This window comes from Rhinopithecus roxellana, chromosome 17, assembly GCF_007565055.1.
Source record: "Rhinopithecus roxellana isolate Shanxi Qingling chromosome 17, ASM756505v1, whole genome shotgun sequence".
Taxonomy (NCBI): Eukaryota; Metazoa; Chordata; class Mammalia; order Primates; family Cercopithecidae; genus Rhinopithecus; species Rhinopithecus roxellana.
The window spans coordinates 108,947,781-108,974,255 of NC_044565.1; the positions used below are offsets into that span (position 1 = coordinate 108,947,781).

The window sequence follows — 26,475 nt, forward strand, 5'->3', positions numbered from 1 at the left end:
ACTGGGGCCGTAAAGTGAAAATGAAATTTAACTGAGCATTTGGTGGAGGAAAAATAATTTATTGGCTCTTCCATGAAAAGCCCTGGGATTCAGCATCCTTCTCATCGCAGACACCTGTGATTAATGACAGCCCTGCGCTGCTGCTGGGAAAGGAGCGCTTTGAAATAGCATAGTAGGGACTTTGCAAGTGGGTCTCATTTGGTTAAGTTACTGCCTTTGTGAGGTTCTGCTGCATCTTTATATTCTACCAAGGAGAAGATGGTAAATCAGAGTAATTGCTTCATCCCAAGGCACTTTTATATTGTAAAGGAAAAAGGTCCTGTTAAGAAACTCAAATTAACTTCTGCTGTTTATACTATATGGAAAGACTCGGAAAGCTGCTTGTCATACAGCCTGGCAGTTTATTTATCATGGAACAATTCCATTAGAACCTGACACTTGTTCTCATGGCACCAAGACTTAGGATCCCTCAGGAAAAGCATTTAACCCTTGGAAATGCAAAGCTGTCATTTATCTGTCATCTCTCTAAAACCCACTGGAGTGTATTTACGAGAGAGATTTGAAACAGTCATCGTTCCGCTGAACTAGAAATGGAGCTGGGACTCAGTGAATGATCAGTGAAAAACCGATGAGTGTCCAGTACCAGTTTGCAGCAACTCGACTGTGCTAGCTCTCTCATAAAATGAACTCACTGTGGCATTCTGTATTTCTTAAGGAATTCAGTATGCAGAATTCACACTGAAAAATTGGTAGAATGTGGGAGTCGGTTTACCTTACAGCTTCTGAAATCTTCTGTTTGAAAAAATGTAGGGACTAGGGTATTAGTTCACTGCTAGTGCTGTGTCATTTGAATTGCGTATTCCAGTTATATTTTATAGGTTTTAGAAGAATTCTTAAAATTAACCTATATATATCAACCAAGGAGGCTTAGCAGATCTTGGAAGAATGAACTGAAACAGTCATGATCTGTAAATTAACACCCTTTTGCCTAGCATTTACTAACAAAGGATGAAGGTACCATTTGTCAAAGCTTGTCAGTAAGCAGGTCCCCAGGGAGGCAGTGGAGCAGAGTCTGAGAATTTGGTCTCTGGTGCCAGACTGCCTGGCTTCACATGTAAGTGATGTCGCTTACTGGCTATGGGACTTGGACAAGTTAGTTAACCTCAGAGCCTCTTGTTTCTTCACTGTAAATAGGGAGAATGACTCTTGAGGTTTTAAATGCAGTAATTCATGTAAAGTCCATGCAGAGTAGTTGTTAACTAGCAACACTTAATGTGGGCCAGATGGGCCTGGGAGGATGACATAGACCCAGAAAATTATTTGGGATGACTGTGGGTTAAACGTGTCTATGGGTGTTTGTGACTTTGTGTCTCCCTTTAATGTCATAGTTTCTCAAAAGATATAGCACAGAAGTGGTTATGGCGCAGACCACCCTCAGTCTCATTCCCATTCTGGTAGAACAGGTCAGCACAGCTAAAGTAAAGATCTAGAAATGCTTCCAGAAAATATTTTCAAGATTGAATTATGATTGAGAAAACCTTTACTTGTTTGTGGTCAGAGACAAACAAGTAAAAGGGGACCGATATTTTTGAGGAGTCCCTGGTAGAAGTAATGCACAGTGGGTGGAGGGAGTGTTGGTGACCCAATGTTGTAGTGCTGTTGGGGGAAGGTAGAGAGAACATTCATGGGAACTGAAATTACTTGGCTCATAAGAAAAATCCTGTATAAGTGAGCAGGGGCATAATCATGTTCTTTAGGATTTAAGAATTTGTTATATGCACTGTTGACTATTTCTCAACTCTTCAACAGATTTTTAACCACTAGCACCTTCACCACCACTTTCACCACCACCAGTACCATTACCACCACCACCAGCATCATCATCATCACCACCATCACTAATGTCACCACCATTATCATCACAACCACCACCATCATTACCATTACCACCACTACCACCATCACCACCATCACCACCATTATCATAACAGTCACCACCATCACCATCAGTACCACCAGCACCATCACCACCTTCATCACCAACACCATTACCACCACCATCACCACCACCATCAGCATCACTACCATCACCATTATCAACACAACCACCACCACCATCACCATCACCATCACTATCACTACCACTAACATGTTCACCACCATTACTATCACCATCATGACCACTACCACGGTCACCACCACCACCACTACCACTGCCATCACCACCACTACCACTGCCATCACCACCACTACCATCATCACCACCACTACCATCACCATTATCATCACAACCACAGTCATCAGCATCACCACAACTACCACCACCACCATCACCATCACCATTGCTACCACTACCATTACTACCACTACCACCACCATCACCATCACTACCATCACCACCATTAGCATAATCGTCACCATCATCACTACCACTGCTACACCACCACTACCACCAATACCTTCACCACTACTGTCACCACTGCTACCACAATCACCATCACCATCACCACCACCACCACCACCATAACCATCATCACCATCACCACCATCATCACTACTACCAGGACTTCTGCTGCCACTGTCACCACCACCATCACTGTCACCACCATTGCACCTGTATCATCACAACCACAACAACTCAGGGCTTCAAAGATTCCAGTTGGGAGATTCTTGTCTTTTTACCACATTCTGCCTTCAGCCCCACCTCCTCTGTCTGAGTTGACTCTGTCCCATGCTCACTCTCTGCCTTTCAGTCCACCAGCTATGTCTATAGATTAAGAAGGGAATTTGCAAGTACACTTCAGCAACCTTGCTTTACTCTGATTTAAAAAACAATTTCTGATTTTTATCATTTGCTTTATAAATAAGAGATGTTAATTAGTTTGCCTCATTAAATTTCAAACAATTGTTATAATTTTGGAGTGTTTGATTAAATTTCCTTAATTATACACAGTGCTTATGCTGCTGCACCGGAGAGCAGGAGTTTCTGGGGAATATTCTTCTCTCCTCCTTATGCCTTTTCTTCTTCGTGCTCACCCTCATGGCTCCAAGTCCATGCCCAGAGAGCATGTTATCATGTCGTCAGGTCTCAAAAAGTGTCTGAAAAGATTGTCTTCTCTGTGGTCAGGCTGCTTAGAGGCAGCCTGATGCGAACCGTAAAAAGGGGGAGAGTGTTTCTCTGTTTCCTCTGAATCCACCCTTCATGCATTTGCTCCAGACCAAATCTGCTCTCAGGAAGGGATCAGACGAAACTATTTAGAGTGAGGTAGCAGTGATAAGTTAGCAGTGGGTAAACCACATAAACGAAACTTTAAATGAGGAATTCCACCTTGTTAAAGAACTAAGGTGGGCCGGGCACGGTGGCTCACACCTGTAATTCCAGCAATTTGGGTGTCTGAGGCAGGCGGATCACGAGGTCAGGAGATGGAGACCATCCTGGCTAACATGCTGAAACCCCGTCTCTACTAAATATGCAAAAAAAAAAAAAAAAAAAAAAAAAGCTGATGTGGTGGCACGTGCCTGTAGTCCCAGCTACTCGGGAGGCTGAGGCAGAAGAATCATTTCAACCTGGGAGGTGGAAGTTGCAGTGAGCTGAGATCGCCCCACTGCACTCCAGCATGGGCAACAGAGTGAGACTCCGTCTAAAAGAAAAAAAGGAAGTAAGGTGGTATGGAGAGGATAACATAACAGCCTCTGAATATACTCCCAAAGGCCACTTACTAGTAATCCATGTATTTTGTACCTTTAAGCCCTTCTTCCTTTCCCTGTCCTTAACCTGCCCTTTTCTCAAGACCCAGCTCAAAGCTGGTCTCCTGCAGGAAACAATGCTGATTCCCTGTGCTACCCCTGCCCTGTGCCCTGACCACAGGCTACTCACATTGTTTGCTTGTGAAAGGGTCCCCCTCTTCCTTCTCCCCATTCTCCTTGCCCCAGACTGTTGTCTTCTCATCAGCAGGATGGCTCAATCCCAGCCCTGTCTCCCTAGTATCTGACACAGTGGCATTCAGAAAATGCTTTTGGATGAAAGTGAATTGTGTTTTTGCTACTTGAAAAGGACAGTATTTTAAAAACATGCAAAACATGATAACTTTTTCCAAAAGATAGGTGAGAGGTGGTTCATTCTCTTCCTTGAATTCATTTATTTCTTAGACCCCCACAACCCTGGAGATACATCGGTAGTTTGGATAATTTTTAAAAAATAAGAATAAAACATTTTGATGATTCTACTCGAGGGATATAATTGGCTTCATATACCCTTGCCTAAAAGTCTCCTCCATGGGAAATGCAGTTTGCTTGGAGCAAGTGCTCCAAAACAAACTGCATTTCATCAGATTTCATCAGGCTGCATGTGGATGTGTGCAGTGGGGAGGAGGTTGTCACCACTGGCTGGCTGGGTCTGCTGAATCAACCTGTGGCTCAGCCAGAGGGCAGGCTGTCCTGGCTCCAGCACCTTTCTCACCAGTAGGGCAGCCTAGGGAGAGATTGCAGCAGGCTGATGAGTGGGTAGCATTTGATAAAAGTAGTGACATCAGTAGTCCTCACTGGGCAACTTTAGAATCTTACCATTTTTTAACTTTTTTTATTCACTCCTCTATCTTCCATTCCACAGTTATAGGTTACATAGGTCTGCTTTGTGTGTGTGCTGTGGAAAGAGACTGATTTCTGTCTTTTGTCAATTGGGGGCTGTAAAAAATTGTAACAGCTGAGACTTTATTCTGGAATTCTCTTATGGTTCTCTCTGTCTGACTGGGAAATAGCTTGCCTTATTTCATTTATTCCTGTTTTGCTTCTGTGGGGCTCATGTTAACTAGTTCTCACTACTGGGCGTGTAGACATCAGGGTTTAGGAGGTGCCACCACTTGTTGGCTCCAGGGTATCTCCTGTTCTCTGGGCAGAGCTGAGTAAGGTACTTTGGACATTGCTGTTCCTTTTACACAGTGTCTCTTTATGACATTGTTTTGATGATCAAACTCTTATCCTAAGTTTCTTGATCTTTAGAAAAGTTAACCCAGTCATAATATTCACCATCACTGTCTTTCTCCAGCGAGCATTGTGAGGATAATTAAGGGACATATAGGTGAAGTGTTTTGAGCTCAATGGAAGAGAGAAGCCATCAGGCTCACAGATGTTACTTGTACTTAGTTTCATACTGTTACCATATGATCAAGAATAGATGAATTTTGGAAATGATGATAGTTTCATGTTTAGACATCTATTTCTACTTAACCAGCATCATTGGCCTTGGCTGGAGCTCTACAAGATACCTCAATTTATAGATTTAAAACAAATAAGTGAGAAATGATCAAAAATGTTTTTTACTACATTTTTATTTGCTATTTAAAAAAGAAATTCTAAAAATAAATAGGCTTTTTTTTTTTTTTTTTTTTTTGGAGACAGAGTCTCGCTCTGTTGCCCAGGCTGGAATGCAGTGGCGCGATCTTGGCTCACTGCAAGCTCCGCCTCCCGGGTTCACACCATTCTCCTGCCTCAGCCTCCCGAGTAGCTGGAACTACAGGCACTCACCACCTTGCCCGGCTAGTTTTTTGTATTTTTTAGTAGAGACGGGGTTTCACCGTGTTAGCCAGGATGGTCTCGATCTCCTGACCTCATGATCCGCCCGTCTCGGCCTCCCAAAGTGCTGGGATTACAGACTTGAGCCACCGTGCCCGGCCTAAATAGGCCCTTTAAAAGGAGTTGATTAAAAAGGTTCATTTTTCTGGGAATGTTATGCATCTGCAACAAATAACAAATAATATTGAAGCCGTTGGCTACCTCCAATTTCATGCAAAATAAATAAATACGTTTGGTGACATACATTTGAGGAATGTGATTTTTATAATTTTTATGGAAATAGGAACAACTTTACGGATGATAGAAGTTTTTACCATCTGCTGGTAACAAAGAGACATAACTCATAACGTGTGCACACATTTTGAATTTAATGTATATGTTGGCATGCCGGGAATCGGAATTCTCTTAGACCTAAGTCAGCCATCCCAGGGGAAGCTGACCTGACTTTCAGCTTGTCAGGGGAAAGCTTTCTTTGCTTTTAAAGCATGATCTTCACCTTGCTCAAATGGCAGAGGGATGAAGAAGGCTAAGCTTTCATGGCAAGAGATGAAGAGAAAGGCACTCTGCAGGCTGGTGAGCACCGGCACGATTTTCACTTGTAATTAGTGGAATGGGGGCTCACTGTCGAGAAGCTACTGTCTTTATGAGTCAAAACATTTAGTATTGGTGGAAAGGTGAGAGTTCAGACACTTAGGGAGATACAGGGGGTGGGAAGCCCAGCCTTTCTCTTACAGTGACAGCCGCTTTAAGCAAGTGACATTTTAGCTCCCTAGCCATGAAATGACATGTGGTGGGGGGTGGGGGTGGCTTGTGGTTCTAGTTAAGGAATGGGTGGGTTAGTTTTAAGAAGCAGCTCAGTAGAGGCTACAGAGCTGCCCACCAAGGAAGGAGGAGAGAAACCAAAGGGAAGACCTTGCCTTTCTTTTCGAGTTTCCTTTCCTCTCCTTTGAAGAAGTGGGGACGTTGCCATTTTGGGTCATTCTGGCTTCACCTTAGGGTGTGGAAGCATGGCACAAGCATGATGGCGGGCCCCTGAAAAGACGGCTAGTGGATTTCCATTAGTAGATTATGAGTAAGTGGTCCTGAGGGTGTCCGCTCCTTGGTATTAGGAGCTGTAGGCTGGTTATGTGGGTAGAACCTCATTAGTGGATTTTATCTAGCAATCTGGATGCTTTAGAAAGCATCTTGGAGTGCTTTGGGGGTATCTTTCAGCTTAAAGGGGTTGGGGGATGAGGCAGGTTTAAAGAGGAGCCTCTTTTTCTCACCTCCAACTTCTTCAGAATAGGACATGACTCACAACTCCCAGACCCTGGGAATGTATTGGGTCCGATATCTGCCTAATTAATTTTGGTTTTTATCCTATTGCCTTTGTCTTAAACATTTAAGCCACACTGAAAAATAAGTAGAGTGTATGAATCTGTTTTCAGGGCTGCGTCTACTGTTTTCCCTTCCTTTGTTCATCTTGCCTCCCATTCTGCCCCTCTGGGATTCTGGATCCTTTCCCCTTGGCCTCTGGAAAATATGCTGACAGACTCGTGCACGCTAAGATACTCAAGGCTAATCAGGTTTAAAGTGTTTCCCCTTCTTGTGGTGTTTATATTTCTTGCAGGGGTGAAGACATCTTAAACCAGAGGAATGACTCTCTAGTTGTGGAATTTCAGTCATCAGCCAGCAGATGCAGGAGGTATTATTTTGGGCATGGGGGCTTTCTGGGAAGCCCCGAAATCATTCTCAATGACCACCTGCCTGCTCCATCTTACCTAAGGCCACTCTGTGCATCACACTGGTCTTGTGTGTCTGGTTGGGTTGACCTGACTGAGGGCAACAAGCATGGGTGTGGGAGTCCCTGTGTGTATAGGAAAAGGGAAGAGTTATGATGCATGCTGTTCAAGCCTTTTTTTTTCTTTTGAGACGGAGTCTCGCTCTGTCACCCAGGCTGGAGTGCCGTGGTGAGATCTTGGCTCACTGCAAGCTCCGCCTCCCATGTTCCCACCATTCTCCTGCCTCAGCCTCCCAAGTAGCTGGGACTACAGGCGCCCGCCACCATGCCCGGCTAATTTTTTGTATTTTTAGTAGAGAAGGGGTTTCACTGTGTTAGCCAGGATGGTCTCGATCTCCTGATCTCGTGATCCGCCCGCCTTGGCCTCCCAAAGTGCTGGGATTACAGGCGTGAGCCACCGCGCCCGGCCGCTTTTTGTTTTTTAACTGCAGGTGTCAATATTGTTCCAAAAGCTAGAAGTTCATAATGAAACTAGAATTCTCCTATTGATTAAAGACTACTTCATATCCATCTGCAGTGTGGGTCATATGTCCTCAGAGCAGTCTCCATTTGAAATCCATGCAATGTTCGTGAAAGCCCGGGTTTCATATTACAGATGTCCATAAGCAGGGCAGGACCTTCATACCCTCTGCTGGGAACTGGAAGTCTGGTTCTGTGAATAAGAGCGTCTTTCCCATCTCCCACCTTCCTTAGGCTGGTCGCTGTCAGTCACCACAGCTACCCCAGAGAGTTCTTAGTGTGATCAGTGATCATGATGTTAGAGCTGTGAGCCTCCCAGTTGGTAGAAGATTCCAGAGGCTGCAGTCCCCGTTATATGAAGGTCACTGGTTGGACTCCCAAATCTAATAACTGTGGGTAATATACTAAGGATGAATTAAAATGCTAATAGGCTCCATGTTCTGGATATCGTTACATTCCCTAATCTTAAATTTAAATTAAATGCCTTAGGTGCTGCAGCAGCCTTGCCAGAAGCGTATTTAGCATCGCATCACCCCTTACATAGCAAATTTAAAGTGCACCCCAGCCACACGGGCAGAGTTAGGATAGGCAATATTTATTTTACAATAATTTGTGTGTCCCCTATAGCTACATGATACAAATACTCTCTGTTTTACTAAAGATAGTTATTTAGCTTTTAAAAACCACAATTTTCATAAGTTCCTTTGAACCCACCGATCCTTTTATTATTAACAATATTTTATTAGCAATATGTTGGATTTTGTGGCACCTAAAGCTACTCCAAAGCCATTTTATAGATTACCTTCACATTTAAGCCTTATAACAGTGCCATGAAACACCCCTGCTTTATAATGAAGTCACTAAGGCGTACAGAGACCGAGTGCCTTTTCCATCCCCCTGTCGCTGATTTGGGGAGAACCACATTTTGCAGGTGAGTGTCCCGACTCCCAGCTCAGCATCTGCCCACCTAGACCAAGTGGGAGCTGGAAGCAGAATGATGGCCAGGTCACTGAACCCACCTGCTTCTGCTGGGAAACGAGGACAGAGTTCATCTTAAGGGATCTGTAAGCTCTTTTCGTTTGGTAGCGTTGGTTCTGTTGTCTACACGGAGGCCAGATTTCTTTATCCAGGGAGCCAGAAAAACAAGTGCATTTCCTTCCTTCAGTAAACAGGTCACTTCCTCATCACTAGTTGAATTAGCCCCCTTGTTTTCTCCTTATTAGGGGGAAGGAACACTTTATTTCTTCCTCATTTCTTCCAGTTGTCTGGTGCCTGGCCACTTCATAATTGTATTTTGAGAGAATAGATATTACTTTTCTTCAACAAGAGGCCGAGTTCCTTGATGACACAACATAATTCAATTTCCGTTCTCTCCCCTCATTGCCTGCACCCCTTCCTCCTGGCACATTTTTCATAGTTAGGAGGAGTGATAGTGTCAAATATATCAGAAGGAAGAATTGATTCAGTAGTCGTTTGACGACTTGACTGATTAACAGAGATCAGAAGAAGGCTCATAACTGTGAAAACCACTGCAGCATGGAGTTTTAACAGCTCTTTAGGGAGCTAGTTAATGAAAGAATCACTACAGAAACAGCCATGCAAAAAGAAAGAAAAAAAATAAAAGAACAGGAGCATTCCCGTATAACACTCAGAAGCTCTGTCATAGAGAAAATATGCTCATAATTTCTATTTACACATCACTGTAATTACCGTCTGCCTTAAGATTACTTTCGGTCTTCTCCTGTCAAAGTTGCTTAGACAGTTCCTCTTTCACATACCAGGAAGAGAAACCTAGTACTGGTTGGAACTGGTCCTAAGGATTCCTTTTCCCCCGAAGCATGTAATTGTTAGACACCCCAGCACGCTGCCTGATTACTCTGGCTTTTGTCTTGTCCGTGTTCTTGTTATCATCACCATTTGTCCACGAACCAGACTTCTGCACTAGCATGAGTGTTACGTTGGGCTTTACAGTTTAATTTGTGTGTGTGGTTGTTCTGTCTTCTTTCTCCTGATGCAGTGTCTATGAACCAGATAGAAATGCATTACGGAGGAAAGAACGAGAAAGAAGAAATCAAGAAACCCAACAGGATGACGGCACGTTTAATTCTAGTTATTCTCTCTTCAGTGAGCCCTACAAGGTAGATGGTTTTCAGTTGTTCATCTCTCCCTTTCACTTGTTTCTCTCACTCCCTGTGAAGGTGGCCTTGACTAAAAGAACTGGCTGACCACACTTCACTGCATCTTCTGTCTGTTCAGCCCAGGGAAGACAGCTCAGCCACTGTCTTCCCCCAGAAGACAGTGCAGGGTCTTCCCCCAGAAATTGAGGTGTGTGGTTCACATGGCTTTACTGGCTACTCCCTCAGTAACATGCAACTTTTGTTTACTATTGACATCTGCTTGCTGTGATTTTTATCAGTAATACAGACTTCATCTCTGCGTTAACATATCAAGTTCGATCCCATTTGTTATGTTTTCTCAGATCGTAGGAAACAAACACTAGTAGAACGAGGTTGTGTTACGTATTTGTCATACGTGGATCACGCTAGGATTAGACTACCTGTTAGGGCTAATGAGAAAGAAAGTCTACGATTATTTCTCATTTTTACCAAAGGCCAGGAAATATAACCTTGCTTCCAAAATGAAATGTCATCCCAGATTTCACACATACCTTAGGCTGCATGGAGCTCTGGGTCATTCTGGCTTCCTGCACGTTTAGCCCATGTTCCTTTAAGCTTCACATGGACATCTCTTGCCTGTCACTCTGGATTTCTGGCAAGAATAATATTTAGACTAATCCTGAGCCAAATCTGAATTTTCAAGTAAAACTTCTAATGGGACTACAATTACAGGACCATCCAATCATAGAAAGACTTAATCCAGGTCATTTTTTAAAGTTGTAATAGTTAATTTTCCTGATTTCCAGGTAATCTGTTTTAGCTGCAACACACACAAGACCAAGGATAGATCCCCCTGCTCCTTTTTATTTTTTGAGACGGAGTCTCCTTCTGTCGCCCTAGGCTGGAGTGCAGTGGCGCGATCTCGGCTCACTGCAACCTCTGCCTCCCAGGTTCAAGTGATTCTCCTGCCTCAGTCTCCCGAGTAGCTGGGACTACAGGAGCCTGACACCACACCCTGCTAATTTTTGTATTTTTAGTAGAGACAGGGTTTCGCCATGTTGGTCAGGCGGGTCTCAAACTCCTGACCTCAGGTGTTCTGCCCACCTTGGCCTCCCAAAGTGCTGGGATTCCAGGCATGAGCCACTGTGCCCGGCCAGATAGATGCCTTTTCATGCACCCCGAAGCCATTACAGGCTTCCTATCCTGTTGCATCCCCAAGTGCTGACAGACACCTTCAGAGATGATGAGGATTTCGATTTCATCTCTCAGATCTCATTCCACATGTGACAACCCTGACTCTGTGATTGATAAGGGCACCTGTCCATTCTCTCCCGTGTTTCTGTCGTCTCTAACAATAGGGTGGATATGTTTTTCTTTCTCCAGACTAACAAGGGGGATGAACTGTCCAACCGGATCCAGAACACATTAGGCAATTATGATGAAATGAAAGACTTTTTAACTGATAGATCCAATCAGAGTCATCTCGTTGGAGTTCCCAAACCTGGGGTTCCTCAGACTCCTGTGAACAAGATCGATGAACATTTTGTTGCAGATTCAAGAGCCCAGACCCAGCCCTCATCTATCGGTAGCACTACAACTTCCACACCAGCAGCTGTCCCTGTGCAGCAGAGTAAGAGAGGCACTATGGGCTGGCAGAAGGCTGGGCACCCACCCTCCGACGGCCAACAGAGAGCAAGTAAGCACAGGCACAGCTTGTTTAATTTGCACAAATCTGCTAAAACCCAGAGAATCATAATAAAAAAATAAAATCCCCATGTATCGAGCCTCTCATCCTTATCTTCCTCCTCTTTTTCTTCCAACTCAGCACAACAGGGCTCTCTCAGGACCTTGCTTGGAGATGGTGTTGGCAGACAGCAGCCACGGGCCAAACAAGTGTGCAATGTGGAGGTGGGCCTTCAGACCCAGGAGAGACCACCTGCCATGGCGGCCAAGCACAGCAGCAGCGGACACTGTGTTCAGAACTTTCCTCCATCCCTAGCTTCAAAACCCAGCCTGGTCCAGCAGAAACCAACCGCGTATGTGCGGCCAATGGACGGCCAAGATCAGGCCCCTGATGAGTCTCCTAAGCTGAAGTCGTCTTCGGAAACCAGCGTGCACTGCACATCATACAGGGGAGTCCCCGCCAGCAAGCCAGAGCCGGCCAGAGCCAAGGCCAAGCTCTCCAAGTTCAGCATCCCCAAGCAGGTGGAGGTGAGTCTTTATCGGCACCGTTCACATGCAACTGCATAGTTAGTTACAAGTGGCAACTTGACCCTTGTGAATTCGGTTTCCATGTTTCTTGTTTTTCAGTGATGGGGTTGGCTTCATGTGGTAGGATTTGTAGCCATCGTTAAAAAGGGAGGCAGACTTAAATAATGATTTCTTAAAATCTCAAATTTATTATAATTGAAATTTTTAGAGTTCCAGCAAATGCAGTTGTGTGTGTATGTATTAGTTAGGGAAGGAATGTCCCCTTCAGTATAGTTTGAGAATTTTCTTCTGAACAGCTAGTGTTCACTGAGGTATGAATAAAATTAAGAAATAAGTGAATAAGTGATTCAGAAATAAGAAAAGCACTTACAGGCAATAATTTAAGTATCTAAATAGGTAAATTTTTATGTGAAAGAGTTCCAGAACTCTTTTAACATTTTTGTGTTTTGAAATATTTTAACACAAACTTTACCAAGTAAACCTCATAATAGTTTTTTAATTAATTGTTTAAATTATTCAACTTTGAATATGGTGAATTATTCAAATATTTTAGAAATCCTGTCCTGTCTCAGACCATATTCCAAATTGATGATGGTTGCAAAGAGTACGTGAAGAAAAAAATATGACCATGCATACATATGTTTTGCTGTGATATGGTATACTAACTAAAATTAAATGTGAGTTCTAGAACATTATACTTAGGAACTGTTCAGTTTTTTCTTTTTAACATATGCTTTAAAGACCGAGTAACGTTGTGGCCAGAATATTCTTTGTATCTTAATAACCAAATGAAATCAGTGATTTGACATTTGTTGTTGCGTTTTTAACAAGACTGAGCTTAAACATTTCTGAACTATCATCTCAGAGATCACCGTGGACTGATAGGGAGATCAACATCTCACCCTTAGAGAAGACCTTGTTTTTCATCTATGAGATGTTTACACTGGTTTTGCAGAGAAAATTAAGTGACATGTATACCGTAACTTTTTTTTAATTACACATTTATGATAGATTCTAGAAAATATTCACTCTGAATTAATGGAAGCAAAATGTAATTTCTATAGGCATTTGTTTTTAAAAGTTTGTAGGAAACACACATACATAGCACCTTACAAAACTGAATTCATCAGGCTGTTTGATTCATCATCATCAAATGACTGGTAGCAGCAAATAAATTCCGGTGTATCCTTGAGCAGTGGTGACTGACTTTTACAACCACCAGGAATCCCTTCATTATTTCAGTCTCAATTGACTCCTTGTTGAAATGGTTTTTATCTACCAGAGAAACTTCAGATTTATTAGGTAATAATTTACATGTTTGTTTATTTTGGAATTCAGTGAGTTCATAAAACTCTAGTTAAAACAAAAAAGATGAATTTTTGATTGCCAGTAAAGCCTTAAGCAGATAACTGTGCAGTTTTTATGAGGCTTTTGGGTATGTCATTAATAACCTGGACACTTTCAGGATGCCCTTTGAGGACTCAGATTGGAAAGAACATGCTGTGTACGGTGTCTGGTTAGCAGAGAGAGCGGGGGATGCCTCAGACAGACACTCACGCTGAGAGAAATCAGAGCTTTTCTATGGGAAGTGTTCCATTTCCCCTATATGCAGTGACATTGAACTAGCGAGCCTGCCCTCTTCCTAACATTTTGTCCTGAATATTTCAAAAAGACCAATCATGCTTTGATAGAGAAGAGATAAGAGGTGTTGTTTGTAGAACAAAGTTAAAAATTGGTGGGTGGGTTCTTTTTTTTATTGGTGAAGGGGGGGTGCAGTATTTATTTTAGTAAAAAGCACTGCATATTAGGAGAAATATTGTAATTTGAACCTTATAACACTTGTCTGGGCTCACTCCCACAATAAAAACATGACTAAATTTCACAGTTAGCAGTCGAGTAGCAAGTTACTTCTACCTTTCAAACTCAGAGATTTTTGTTGATGGTATTCCAAGAGAAGATTAAGAAATACTCTTTTGCAAGTACATTGTTCAATATTTATAGTCTGTTCCAATAAAATCCATAATCAGGCCAGGCACAGTGGCTCATTCCTGTAATCCCAGTACTTTGGGAGGCTGAGTTGGGAGGATTGCTTGAGGCCAGAGTTCAAGACCAGCCTGGGCAACATAGTGAGACCCCATCTCTACAAAACATAAGTGAGAAAATAAAATTCACAGTCATCACATAGAAGCCAAAGAATTTTATCAACCAGATTTTACTTTTCAGGGAATAAATATTTTTATTTTTTAAAAAAGGTAAGACAATTTAATATGACAATTTCAAAAATATTCATGCGAATATTTTTAAAAATAAAGATACTATAGGTGTGAAAATCTCCTCTCAATAGTACAGACATTAATTTCCAGTGAGGTAGAGAAGGTGTTTTTCAGGGAAATTTCCAAAGAAAATGACCTACAAGGTTATTACTTGATTATGGTGTTTCAGGATGTTAGCTACAGAGCAAGACTTATCACAGTGTGAAGAATTTGGGGGTTGGAAGGGTTAGGTAAAAGTGACATAGAAACAAGGAGGGTCATGCAAAAATATCTGTTTGGCATTGTATAGGTACATTCCTCATAAGAAAATCAGATTAATGACTAGGTACAATGCGATGAGAATTTTTTTTTTTTATTGTAAGATGTAATCTCTGCCTCCAAGAAATTTACATTAACTGAATAAATTAGACTCCAGCACATAGCTTTTAATTTGTAGTTTCTCTCATTTACAGTCCAAATTAAGTTTAAAATTGGCCTTTTAGTCCTAGGAAAATTCCCTCACCTTCATTGCCCTTGCAGTAGAAAAACAATTCTGTATTACTTTTAAAAATTGGGAAAATTTGAATCCCTTTTGCCTGGTTTTACACTTCATAAACTCTTCATTCTTTCCCTTACACCGGCTGCACCCTACCTGCTGCTATGGCAGATTATTTGCAATAATTCCTGAGTCTTCAATAATAGGTAATTAGTGCAGAAAAATCCAGTGCAATTTGATGTGGAAGTTAAAGACCTCAAGAGAATTCCTTAACTCATACACCTGCCTCTTGGCTGCCTTTTCCCAACTCAGTTTTGTGTTTAATGAAAAACATATTTTCGTTGTTGTAGCTGAGTCTTTTATTCTGAACACTGCCCCTCATTAAGTGAGCCTCCCTGGGAGTGCCCCCTGGAAAGGTGTCTACGGTTAGGTGAGAGACCAGGGACTAACGAATGGCCAAACCCTGCCCTCTAGAATGTTCTAGGGCACGGCACACTGAATTTTATTTCAGACTGAAGTGAATTATTTTTTGTTTCACACGCACACACAAATTAATATTTTGTGCTCAGCATGTAATTCCAGATCCAAACATTGGGGGCAGTTAACCTAGAGAGGCAGATACAGTTTTGTGGGACCTCAAATTTGCGTAGTCTTGGGGACCTTCTTTAGGAATAAAGGAATAGAAAATATCTCACCCTTGCCATTATTTCAATAACATAAAACTATGTTAACACAGTACCACCCCCACCCCACCCCGAATTCCCTGGGGCCTTGGAGACCTTGAGGCTTAAGCATCATTAACTTCATAGTGTATCTGTCTTTGGCTCATGGAATAATATAAAATCATTACTAAGATGATCATTTTAGATTTGAAAAAATGTTATATTAGCCTAAACTTGGTAGAATTTAAAAATACATATGTATATGTTAGGTGATGGGGCCAGGGCACAAAAATAGGACAGTGGCGTGAAAAACCTAACATGCAGAGCCAGTGAGACAACACAGGAGTGTCCTGGGCCTTTTGCAGTCGGTGGTTTGACAAGTTACAGCTTCAGTGGTATATTCCAAAACCTACACATTATAGTTTTCTGTTTGCAATTTAATAAGTAGTGATAGTTTGAAACTGCTGTTGCAGAGGGCTCCAGTGGCTGGGAACAGAATTCATTTGATAAGCCGGGGGAGCAAAGGAAGCCAGGAGCTGGTGCCCATAGCTTAATCAGTAGTAAGGAAAGGAACACCTGAATTTGAATATCAGTCAGTAGACTGTGTGATATCCTAGATGTTTTCGTAGTGGTTGATAATTTATCTATAATGGTTGATCAGAATTTTATTTGTTAAAATAAGTAATTAAATAGTCTAAGATGTATTGATTAATCATAGAATTTTCATGAAGGGCATTTTAAAATCGCCGTGTATGCCATGAAAAAGAATAGAAAGATGAAGCACTGTGATTCCACGAAATAGCTTCCTAGAAAAGCAATTAACTGATTTTTTTCTAAAGTTCAGAGAAGATAAATGATGTAGGCTTCCTATTTCCTGTCACTCTTGGTTACCTTTGTATGAAAATGGATTTCTTCCAAATTAAAGTCGGCACCAGCCTGTCGGGCAAAAAAGGCATCTGTAAAGCAATGTGTACATTACATATTCATGCCAGTAGAATTTCTTAATTACATTGGAGATGTATAATGTTTTCAAATTGAAGTATTCGATCTGATTGCTCCTGGAATAAATGAGGGTGTGTGGCAAGCCTGGAGACTCAGTTTCCCCACCTGTCGTGGTGTCGTCTTTCCCATCACCCTCGCTCACCCATGGCAGTTGGAGGCCACATCCTGCAGGACAGCATGGCATAGCAACAGCACTGATGGTTACGCTCTGTGCTTCCTCCTGTCTGCTCGATGGGCAGCTTCCGTCCTCTTAGAATGTGGAGTGCCTGTACTGCATATACCTGGAAGAGCGGAGACCCAAACCTTGATCTCAGATGCTGGAGGGAAGCACTTGGTTTCTGTAGTTTAGATGGGTTATTCTGAAGGTCGTAATGATGACTGGCAAGTGGAAATATTTCCACATTTTCCAGTCCTTTTATGGTCGGCCAGTGGGGTCTTAAAAGGTAAGGCACTTGGACTGGGTGCAGGTGGCTCACGCCTGTAATCCCAGCACTTTGGGAGGCTAAGGCGTGTGGATCACGAAGTCAGAAGATGGTGTCTACTAAAAATACAAAAATTAGCTGGGTGAGGTGGCGCATGCCTGTAATCCCAGCTACTCAGGAGGCTGAGGCAGGAGAACTGCTTGAACCCAGGATGCATGAGATCGCGCCACTGCAGTCCAGCCTGGGTGACAGAGTGAGACTCCATCTCAAAAAAACCAAAAAACAAAGCAAAACAAAAAGGTAAGGCACTTAACATGAAAAAACTTCAGTTTCAGTTTCTGTAGTCTTGTGATGAGAAATTTGAAGAAAATGTGTTCCAAGGTATCCTGTTGTGTGAAGGTGCTAGAGACCTTTTCCTTTCTCTTTCCTCTCTGGGATTCTTCAGATTTACATCATTAAGCCAAGTTTTCTAGCCTTAAGGGTGGGAAACCACCACTGACTGGGAGGCATGGAGGGCGGGACCTGGAGGGAGATTATTAGCAAGCTCACTTTATTTTCCATACTTTCTCAGTTCTCGTAAAGCTTTCTCCCCCTGAAAGCGTCTGAACAGGTTACAGGGCTGCTTTCCCTTCAGCTGCAGCCTCCTGGGCCCGAGCTGCACACCTGGAGCTGCTCAGGAACCCCTGGGCCTCTGCATTTGGAGTCAGTTGAAAGTGACGTGTGATCCTGTATTTCTGCCACCCAGAAAGGAGGTATCACTCTTCCAGTTTCGGGAGAAAAGCCTCTTCTTGTGTATTTCATCCTTTCTTTAGTCAGAAATCTTGTGCAGTCTTTCAGGTATACAGGGAAGAGGTAGAATGCTGTGGAATGGGTGCAGCTGTGGAGACCAGCAAGAACTGGGCCTGCCACCTGTCAGCCGTGTGACGGGGAGCAAGTGGTTTACTTCCTCAGGGCCTCAGTTTCCTTATGTGTGAGGTGGAGAACATGATAATGATACCTGCTTGGCAGAGTTATTGCAGCAGCGGGGAGTGAATGAGACGTATGTAATGTGCTTAGCACAGTGGTAACATAGTAAGCATTTGGTAAATATTGGCTACATTTCTGCTATTTAAACACCTTTGAAACGAAAGCAAACAAAATAGAAAGGCGAGTATATTGTTGAGAGTGATTTTGTGTGTGTGTGTGTGTGTGCGCGCGCGCGTGCTAGAAAGAGAGAAAATTCTGAAAGTTCCTTTGTATTAGACATAACTAAAATCTTGAAAACCAAGATTATCCTGGATTAATATCACAAAGCCTGAGTAGCGTGATTCTTCCTTATTTGATGCTAGCCCCCTCCTGAGATTTTATTTTCCAGTCTGAGATCACCTTTTCTCTCTTTTTCTGTGTATTTGTTTTTTTCTGAGCTATTATTATCTATAGGGGAACCTATCACATGAGAGCTTTATTAATTAAATGAAATGCTAAATAAACACAATTGGAGCTGAGGACAAGTAGTAAAATGTTCACAGAGTAAGAATTTAGAATGACTTGTTGAGACAGATCTGTTTGAAGCCACAGTGTATTAAATAGTGTGTTTAATTGGGCTGAGCAGTAGAATCACTTATCTCCACATGATTAACCGGCATTAGCAGTACATTTACAGTAGATGAAAATGGAGTCTCCCTGGTGCTGTTTGCAGATCTCATTCCATAGCTGTGCATGTGACAGGCACCCGTGGACCATGCCTGGACACTCCTGTTGCTGTTCTGACTAAAGGGTGGGCTGTGGGACCAAGAGATGCCTCTGGAAGTGATACTGACTGGAACCCCTCTCTCTGCTGTAAGTGGCCCGGTTCTAGAGCAGAGCGAGGAGTGTGGGTTCTAGAGCTGGAACGTCTGAGTTTCTTCACTCCATTTCCTGGCCAGATGGCCGGGTGCCTCAGTTGCCTCATCTGTGACAGAATCGTGGTAGAACCTACTGACAGCATTTTTATGACTGTTAGATGAGTTGGTACTTACAGTGCTTAGCACAGTGGCTGGCACATAGTAAGCCTTCAGAAACAATTCGCGCTCATAATAATTGCTGTAGTTATTTGTAGTGGTTCTGTTTGCTTCGCATTTACCTCCTCATGTGTCCAACCCCAGATGGGTTGACAGCTCTGAATGTAGAAATTGAAGAGGTGGATGAATTTCACTAGATTATAAGTTCCACAAAACCAGAGATTTTTGTTTATTTTGTTCCGTTTTTTACGGTGCTGCTTATTGAAGCATCTCTAATGGTTCCTGGCACATAGTTTGTTCTCAATAGATGCTTATTGGATGAGTTAATTACTTTAAGAATATGGATGAAAGAAAGTGCTCCTCACCAATCCTGGGCCTCCCCGTGTTGGGGCCTCGGTAATCCCTGCCAGACCTTTATGGGAAGAGAGGAGCCAAACACTTCCAACATATAATTTATAGCTGCTGTTACCAAGCGAAATAGAAACCGTATTTACTGATGTATGTAAACACAGCACATATAAAATAAATCATAGAGCTAGCTGCTGGCCTCAGAAATAAACGCTTAACAGGCAGTGCTCTGAGTGGGACGCTGTGTCCTCTGCCTCTTTTTCCTTGTTCTTCTTTGTTTGATTTTCATGAGCAGAAGTCCTTGCCCGGGGGTAGTGTGTGCGGGTGTGCTGTGCGTGTGCTCCCACAGATGGTCGTGTTCTCTGGCCACAAGATGATGTGGGAACGAGGAGGGTGATGAGGGGAACAGAGCAATGTAGGAGAGAGCCCACATTTCCAGCCTGTCTGCCACATGAACTAGGTTTTAATGTACAAAAGGCCTAAAATATGCGGAGTTCTTAGAAACACCCATTGGCCCCATAGGGGGCTGTTTCCCAGAATGTCTCTCGGCCTTTTTCTCTGCATGCCGTTTAGTACTTTACCAATCCTGTTTCTGTCACGATTCCTCGTTCAGGTTATTCATGGGAACCCTGCGTTGTTTTGTACTGTTGGCGAGCGTAAGCCACGTATGTCTCCTGAGCCCTGTGTATTTGTTGTCTGACAGACATAACCTTCAGGAATAGCATCTGTGTCCATATAGGCCTTGGCATGTCTTTAATACACGCTAAACTGGTTGACCCCTTATGTGTGTAACAAAAGGATTAACAGCAGAAGATAGGAAGATGTATGCATTCAGCTATTTCTCTCTATAAGCCCTGACAAAAAGTATAGACAGGGCCTCTGCCCACCTCCCTGCGCCCTCCGTTCTTGGATATCTCCGTCAGGGATGAAGGCCACCTCCATCCCCCGAGGGGTGCTCGACGCTGTCTGTGGCATCCCTGCTGGGGCTCATGCTGCTACACTGAACCCCACAGCAGAAGGGGACTGTGCCTCCTGGGGTGCCTTTTTCGTCTTTGGGCAGCTCTGACCCTTATGCTGATGGACAAATCAACCTTTCTGTAACTTACGCTTCTTAGCTTTGGTCGTGCCCCTGGGATTTCTTAATTGCTGGCGATTTCATTTTCATCCATCTCTGATGACTGATTTGTACCTACTAGGTCCTTACTGTGTCCCTCAGGACAGTCCCTCACACAGGGTCATGCCACCCTTTACCAGACAGACATTAAAGTCAGAGGAGCCTTCCTGTGTCACCATAGCCTGCCTGAATTCCTGTTAGAATTTTGATTTTTAGCCCTTTGGCAGTTGACAGTAAGTGGTATGGAGGGAGGAAAAAGCAGAGCAGGGGAAAGAGGGCTGGGGATGCCCATGGGGGTGGAGGGTGGGAGCTGGCTGCAGCATTGAGAGGGTGGCTGGGTCACTGCATTGAGATAGTGAGATATGAGCAGGAGGACAGTGAAGCCGGGACTTGGTAGAGTTAGCCAGGAAGACATGGCGGGGAGAAGGCACATGCCAGGTGGAGTGGGATGGAGAGCTGGAGCAAAGGCTGAGTGGAAATGTGCCTCCTTACCCAGCAGCATGCATGGGGTAGGAGAAGTGGCAGGGGAGGCCACGTCTTGCAAGGCCTGCCAAGCCTCAGTAAGGACTATGGCTTTACTGTGAGAATTGGGAGCCATTGAAGGGTTTGGAGCAGAGGAGCGTCATGATTTGACATAGGTACGAAAAGAATTGGTTTGGCTGTTGCACAGAGAATGAGCTGCAGTGGGGCAAGGGAGAAGTGGGACATGGCTTGGCAGGTTATTGTGCTAATCTAGGGGAGGTGATAGTTGGTGGGGCCGTAGGGACAGCAAAGATGGTAAGATTGGATTCTCTGTATTTTGAAGGAGTGCCAGTAAGGTTGGCTGACAGCTTGGATGACAGACAGAGGAACTGAGTACAGATATTTGAGCTGAGCAAATGAAAGGAAGAAGTCACTATCGACTGAGATGAGAAAAACTATGTGTGAGGCAGGTTTTGGGGGCAAGAGCAAGAGTTCTCTTGCTTACTTGGGCTTATATTGAGTTTGAGTTGTCTCTTAGACATCCAAGTGGAGGTGACCCACAAGTCTGGAGTTTGGAGAAGGAAATATATATCTGGGTTGGAGGTGTCGATTTGGGAGTTGTGAGCATACACGTGGCATCTAATGCCTTGAGCCTGGATGTCGTAACCCAGGGAGTGAGGGCAGGTGACGAGGGCTGAGCTTACCTAAAGGGGTCAGTCTGAGGAGAAGGAACCAGCAAAAAAGATAAGAAGGGATCAGTAGGTAGGAAGAACACAGAGGATAGCGTTGGGAAGCCATGAGGAAAGGGGGGTCTCAAGAAGGGAAGGGAGTTATTGCCAGTGTCACCTCTGCTGTGTTAGGCTTAGTAACATGGAGGTCAGCATTTCTCTTGATGAGATTTTTTGGGGCCAATGTCTGTTTGGGTTTGAGAGAGAAACAAGAAGAGGCATTAGAGACATTACATACAGTCTTTCTGGAAGTTTGGCCACACAGGACAGCAAAGATTTTGTAAGTAATAGGTCTTCATCATAAAAATTTAGATAACATTAAGAACATAAAGAAAGGCCGGGCGCGGTGGCTCACGCCTGTAATCCCAGCACTTTGGGAGGCCGAGGTGGGCAGATCACAAGGTCAGGAGATCGAGACCATCCTGGCTAACAAGGTGAACATCTCTACTAAAAACACAAAACAAAATTAGCTGGGCATGGTGGTGGGCGCCTGTAGTCCCAGCTACTTGGGAGGCTGAGGCAGGAGAATGGCATGAACCCGGGAGGCGGAGCTTGCAGTGAGCCGAGATCCTGTCACTGCACTCCAGCCTGGGAGACAGAGCGAGACTCTGTCTCAAAAAAAGAAAAAAAAAAAAAAACATAAGGAAGAAAAAAATCACCTGTGGTTCTATAATCTGGAAATAATCACATTTAATGTTTTGGTTAAAGAGCAGATCCTTCTGGTCTTTTTTCTGTACTTTGTCTTTCTGATTAAATTGGGATTAAAGCTATTATATTTGGTTATTATCTAATTTATTTTCCTTACTTATTGTAACCACTTTCCCATGTTATTATACAGTTTTTGGCAACATTCAGTGTGTGGTCTTTAGTGGTTCAGCATCTCATTTATTTGGACAACTTCAGTGATTTTATCCTATAGTTTATTTGTATAATCCTTTTATTGCTCATCTAAGCTGTTTTTGGTTTTTTCACTATTACCAATTATTCTGCAATGAGTGGCTAAGTAAATTTTGTATATATATGTGATTTGTTCCTAAGAAAAATTCTTAGACATCCAATTTATAATTCCAAAGTGAGCAATTCTCGTATATAAACCTTTGTGCATTTTTTGTTCATATCCTTTACCCATTTTTCTGTTGAAGTGTTTATATATATTTTTTCTCACTGAGTTAAGAGTTGTTTAAATATTAAGAAAATCAGTCTTTCCTAATTACATTGTAAACAGTTTTCCCAGTTTGTTGATTAACCTTTGCTCTTAGTGGACAAATTAAATTTTGTATCTCTCTCTCTTCCTTTTTGATCTCTTCCTTTGTGTGGTTACAAAGACAGTTACTAAAGATTAGAGTTTAATCTAACATAGTTAAATCTAACTATAAAATAGATGAAAAGTTATCGATCTGAAATTTGTTTTGATATAAGGCTTTAGTTATTTGTTTTTTAAATAGTCAAATCCTAGCATAATTGGTTTATTAGTCCATCCTTTTTTTTATAATTTCAGCAAGAAAAAAATACTTTCTGTTTATGGAATTATAGCCATAGGTAGGAGTCACCTAGGAAGACAATTTCTTGTGAAACTGGAAATCTTAAGTTAAGATGCTCTGTCCTTCCTTCAAGACCCTAGTGCAAGTCTTACCCCTTCCACTGCCTGCTCCAGCCACCAAAGTGCTTCCTTTCTTCTCAATTCCTGTAGTGTCCACATGTGTTAAATTACCGTATATTATTATGTATTTTTCTCTGGTGTCATCTGTTCTCACAGATTTCCTGGGGACAGGCCCCTTCTCGTTTGTCTTTGGGCTATCATCTTCTAGGATGGGGTCCTGTTAGAGCTGGTATCCAGCTCTAATAATTTCGTCCCTGAGGTCTGGACTTGAGTTTCTGTACCTCAAATATAGGGTGCACCCTACTTTCACTGGTTCAAATGATGTCAGGCAGATCAGTGACAAAAATAAAGAAGAACACTAGAATGAGGTTCAAGCATAGCATATAATCTGACCCAGGCTCCATCTCCATCCACTTACCAGACCTCTTGCCATTTCCTTAAACCGTCATTTTCTTTCATGCCTTTCTGTCTTTGCTTCTGCCTGGAGTGATATCCTTTTCTAGTTTTCCCACCAGATTAGTCCTTCAAGGCCCGTTCCTCTTACTAAAAACTGATAGTCATCTTTGGAAATTGGTCTTTGGGATATTTGCATTCCGTCTCATTTTTGATATTTTTCTGTCTAATTTTGAATTGTTTATACTGACAGGTTACATGCTCATTTAGATGATGTGGATAATGAAGAAAAATGAAGTTTAAAAATCAACTCAAATTTCACTGTCCGGAAAAAAACTAACAAACATGAATTGAGCTTCATTTCAGATGACAGTGTCTCACTTTTTTACCTCTCTCTTTCTGTTTCTTTGGTTTCATCGAATTTGGAGCCTCTCTTGAACTTTGATATCTTTTAAGATGCCCACTCTGTTTGCTCTTATAGGTCATTTGTTCTCTCTATTTGAGTCCCTAAAGAATTATTTGGAATTTCTGAAGCTTAACCAAAATATGTCTCAGTATTATGCATTTCCTGAAACATATTCTTTCAGTCTGCGTATCAGTTTGTTCTAGCTCAGGGAATATTTTAAAACAAGATTAAGTGTGGCTGGGAGCAGTGGCTTACGCCTGTAATCCCAGCACTTTGGGAGGCCGAGGCGGACGGATCTACTGAGGTCAGGAGTTCGAGACCAGCCTGGCCAATATGGTGAAAGCCTATCTCTACTAAAAATACAAAAATTAGCTGGGCGTGGCGGTGGGTGCCTGTAATCCCCACTACTGAGGAGACTGAGGCAGGAGAATTGCTTGAACCCAGGAAGTGGAGGTTGCAGTGAACTGAGATCATGCCGTTGCACTCCAGCCTGGGCAACAGGATCAAAATTCCGTCTCAAAAAAAAAAAAAGAAAAGAAAAAAAAAAAAAGGTTGTACACACTGTTTGCACAAACTGTTTTTGATTTGTCCCTTACTGAAACTACCCTTATGCTTAATCATTTTTGTCTGTCTTTCATATCTATTAGTTTCTCTCTAATTGCTTTGATCTGTATTTTTAGTTACATTCACTCTTATTTTCCTAAGCCTTTCTTGTATTTTGTGTCCATTTTGTTTCCAACTCTCTCTAGTTTTTGTATATTATTTTTATCTTTAGTTTTTGTATAGTTTATCTTTAGTTTTTAGTTTTCTAATTTTTAAAATTAGTTCTAGCATGTGGTTATATAATTTTATTTTTAAAATTATGCCCCCAATGAGTACTTAAATTATTCTTTTCTGAGAATTTACAAGATTTTAATTATAATCTCTATTTTGTAATTTATAAGATTAATTTATTGTCATAATCAAAGGTGTTATTTTTCATGAAAAAGTTAGAAATTAAACTTTTCTTTGTTTATTCTATTCAATTTTGGTTCTTTCTTTTAAGGGGGCATTTTTCAGTACCAAAAATCCTTAGAAAAAGAAGCATCTCTGTTACATATTAATTAGAGCATTGGGCTGTTTCATGGGATAGATTCCAAATAACAGTGGCTTAAATACAAGAGAAGAGCTTATTTTTCTATCATTGTCAGTCTGAGGCAGTGTGCTGGTTCTGCTCTGTGATATCGGGCTCCCTTTGTTCTGTTGCTCTGCCACCTACAGGAGTGTTAGTCTTACCCACATGATCCAAGATGGTCCATATTCCCTTCCAGCCATCAGGAAGAAGGAACAGAAAGGGGATGGCATATCCTGCCCATAGAGGTGCAGCCTGGAGGAGCAGCAACCACTTTTTCTCACACCCTACTGGCCAGAGATCACCTGGCTATAGCTTTAGTCTGGGACATGAGGTCTTTAAGCTGGGTCACCATGTGTCCAGACATGACTAGATATTGGGGAAAAACAAGCAACCCTTGCCTTATGGTTGTCATTACTTTATATCAGTGGTTATTTAAGGGTTTATCTAGCTTATGACTTTCTGAGCACTTTAAAGGAAGGAATCATTTTCTCCATCCTCATTTTCTTAACACCTGAGCCCAAGACCTAATAGGTGTTTAGTAGTTAGTTGTGGAATTGCTTTTCAGTTAAAATGACAGTCTAATTTTTTTAATTTCTGAAGGAATGGGGTCTATAAACTCAAAGTGTTTTAGAACATTCTAGAAATTTTTGATAAATACAGAAAGGCTCCCTATTATCTTATTCTGGTTTGATAATTGTGCCCAAAATCAGTGATAGCTACAAAGTGTATAAATTTGATTGAAGTATAAATATAGTTAGTAATATAGGCTCTCCTTACTTGATATGAAAATGTCTTTGGATAATAAGTGGATTCCTATCTAAATTCATGAGTTCTCTTGTGACATTTGGGTTAAGCCTGAAATGGATTAATCTTTTTCTGATAAAGTTTCATAAGCTGTGATTTCTCTGGTGACCACATTTAATTAGATATTAAATAAACTGCTTATCTTTATACCAACAGGTTTTACGACTGCATTTTTTTCTGAGCTGTATTTCACAGATTAAATAGCTAGCAGAAGTAAAAAAAAAATAAATAAAATTTTAAGTAAACCATTCTTTCCTTAGATTGGAAATTAAAGGATGCCTACTTTTTAAATGAAAAATAAATGTTTAAGCTTAAATTTAAAGGAAAGAGATAGGGAAGATACTCTAAATGTATACATTCTAGTGAAAATACATTCACTTTTCCAAGTTCCTTTTTTTTTAATCTTTGAAATTGGCTATGCTTCTTGTAAGTGGAAAAGTTCCATTTAATCTGTCAAGACTGAAACATCTTATGATAAGGTTTTTTGTTTGTTTTGTTTTGTTTTTTTGAGACAAAATCTTGCTCTGTTGCCCAGGCTGTAGTGCAGTGACATGA

General features: G+C 42.0%; 1 protein-coding gene across 6 annotated transcripts in view; it reads left to right on the forward strand.

Moving 5' to 3' along the window:
• The window catches only part of AFF3 (AF4/FMR2 family member 3), a 628,365-nt gene that overhangs the window by 126,202 nt on the left and 475,688 nt on the right, over positions 1–26,475 (forward strand). For 3 of the 6 annotated variants that reach the window (XM_030920547.1, XM_030920549.1, XM_030920548.1), the window contains 4 exons: positions 7,181–7,255; positions 9,828–9,948; positions 11,311–11,623; positions 11,753–12,138. In XM_030920547.1, coding sequence (XP_030776407.1) covers positions 7,181–7,255; positions 9,828–9,948; positions 11,311–11,623; positions 11,753–12,138 — 895 coding nt within the window. The remainder of the gene's footprint in view (positions 1–7,180; positions 7,256–9,827; positions 9,949–11,310; positions 11,624–11,752; positions 12,139–26,475) is intronic. The other 3 variants (XM_030920551.1, XM_030920550.1, XM_030920552.1) reach the window with 1 other exon arrangement.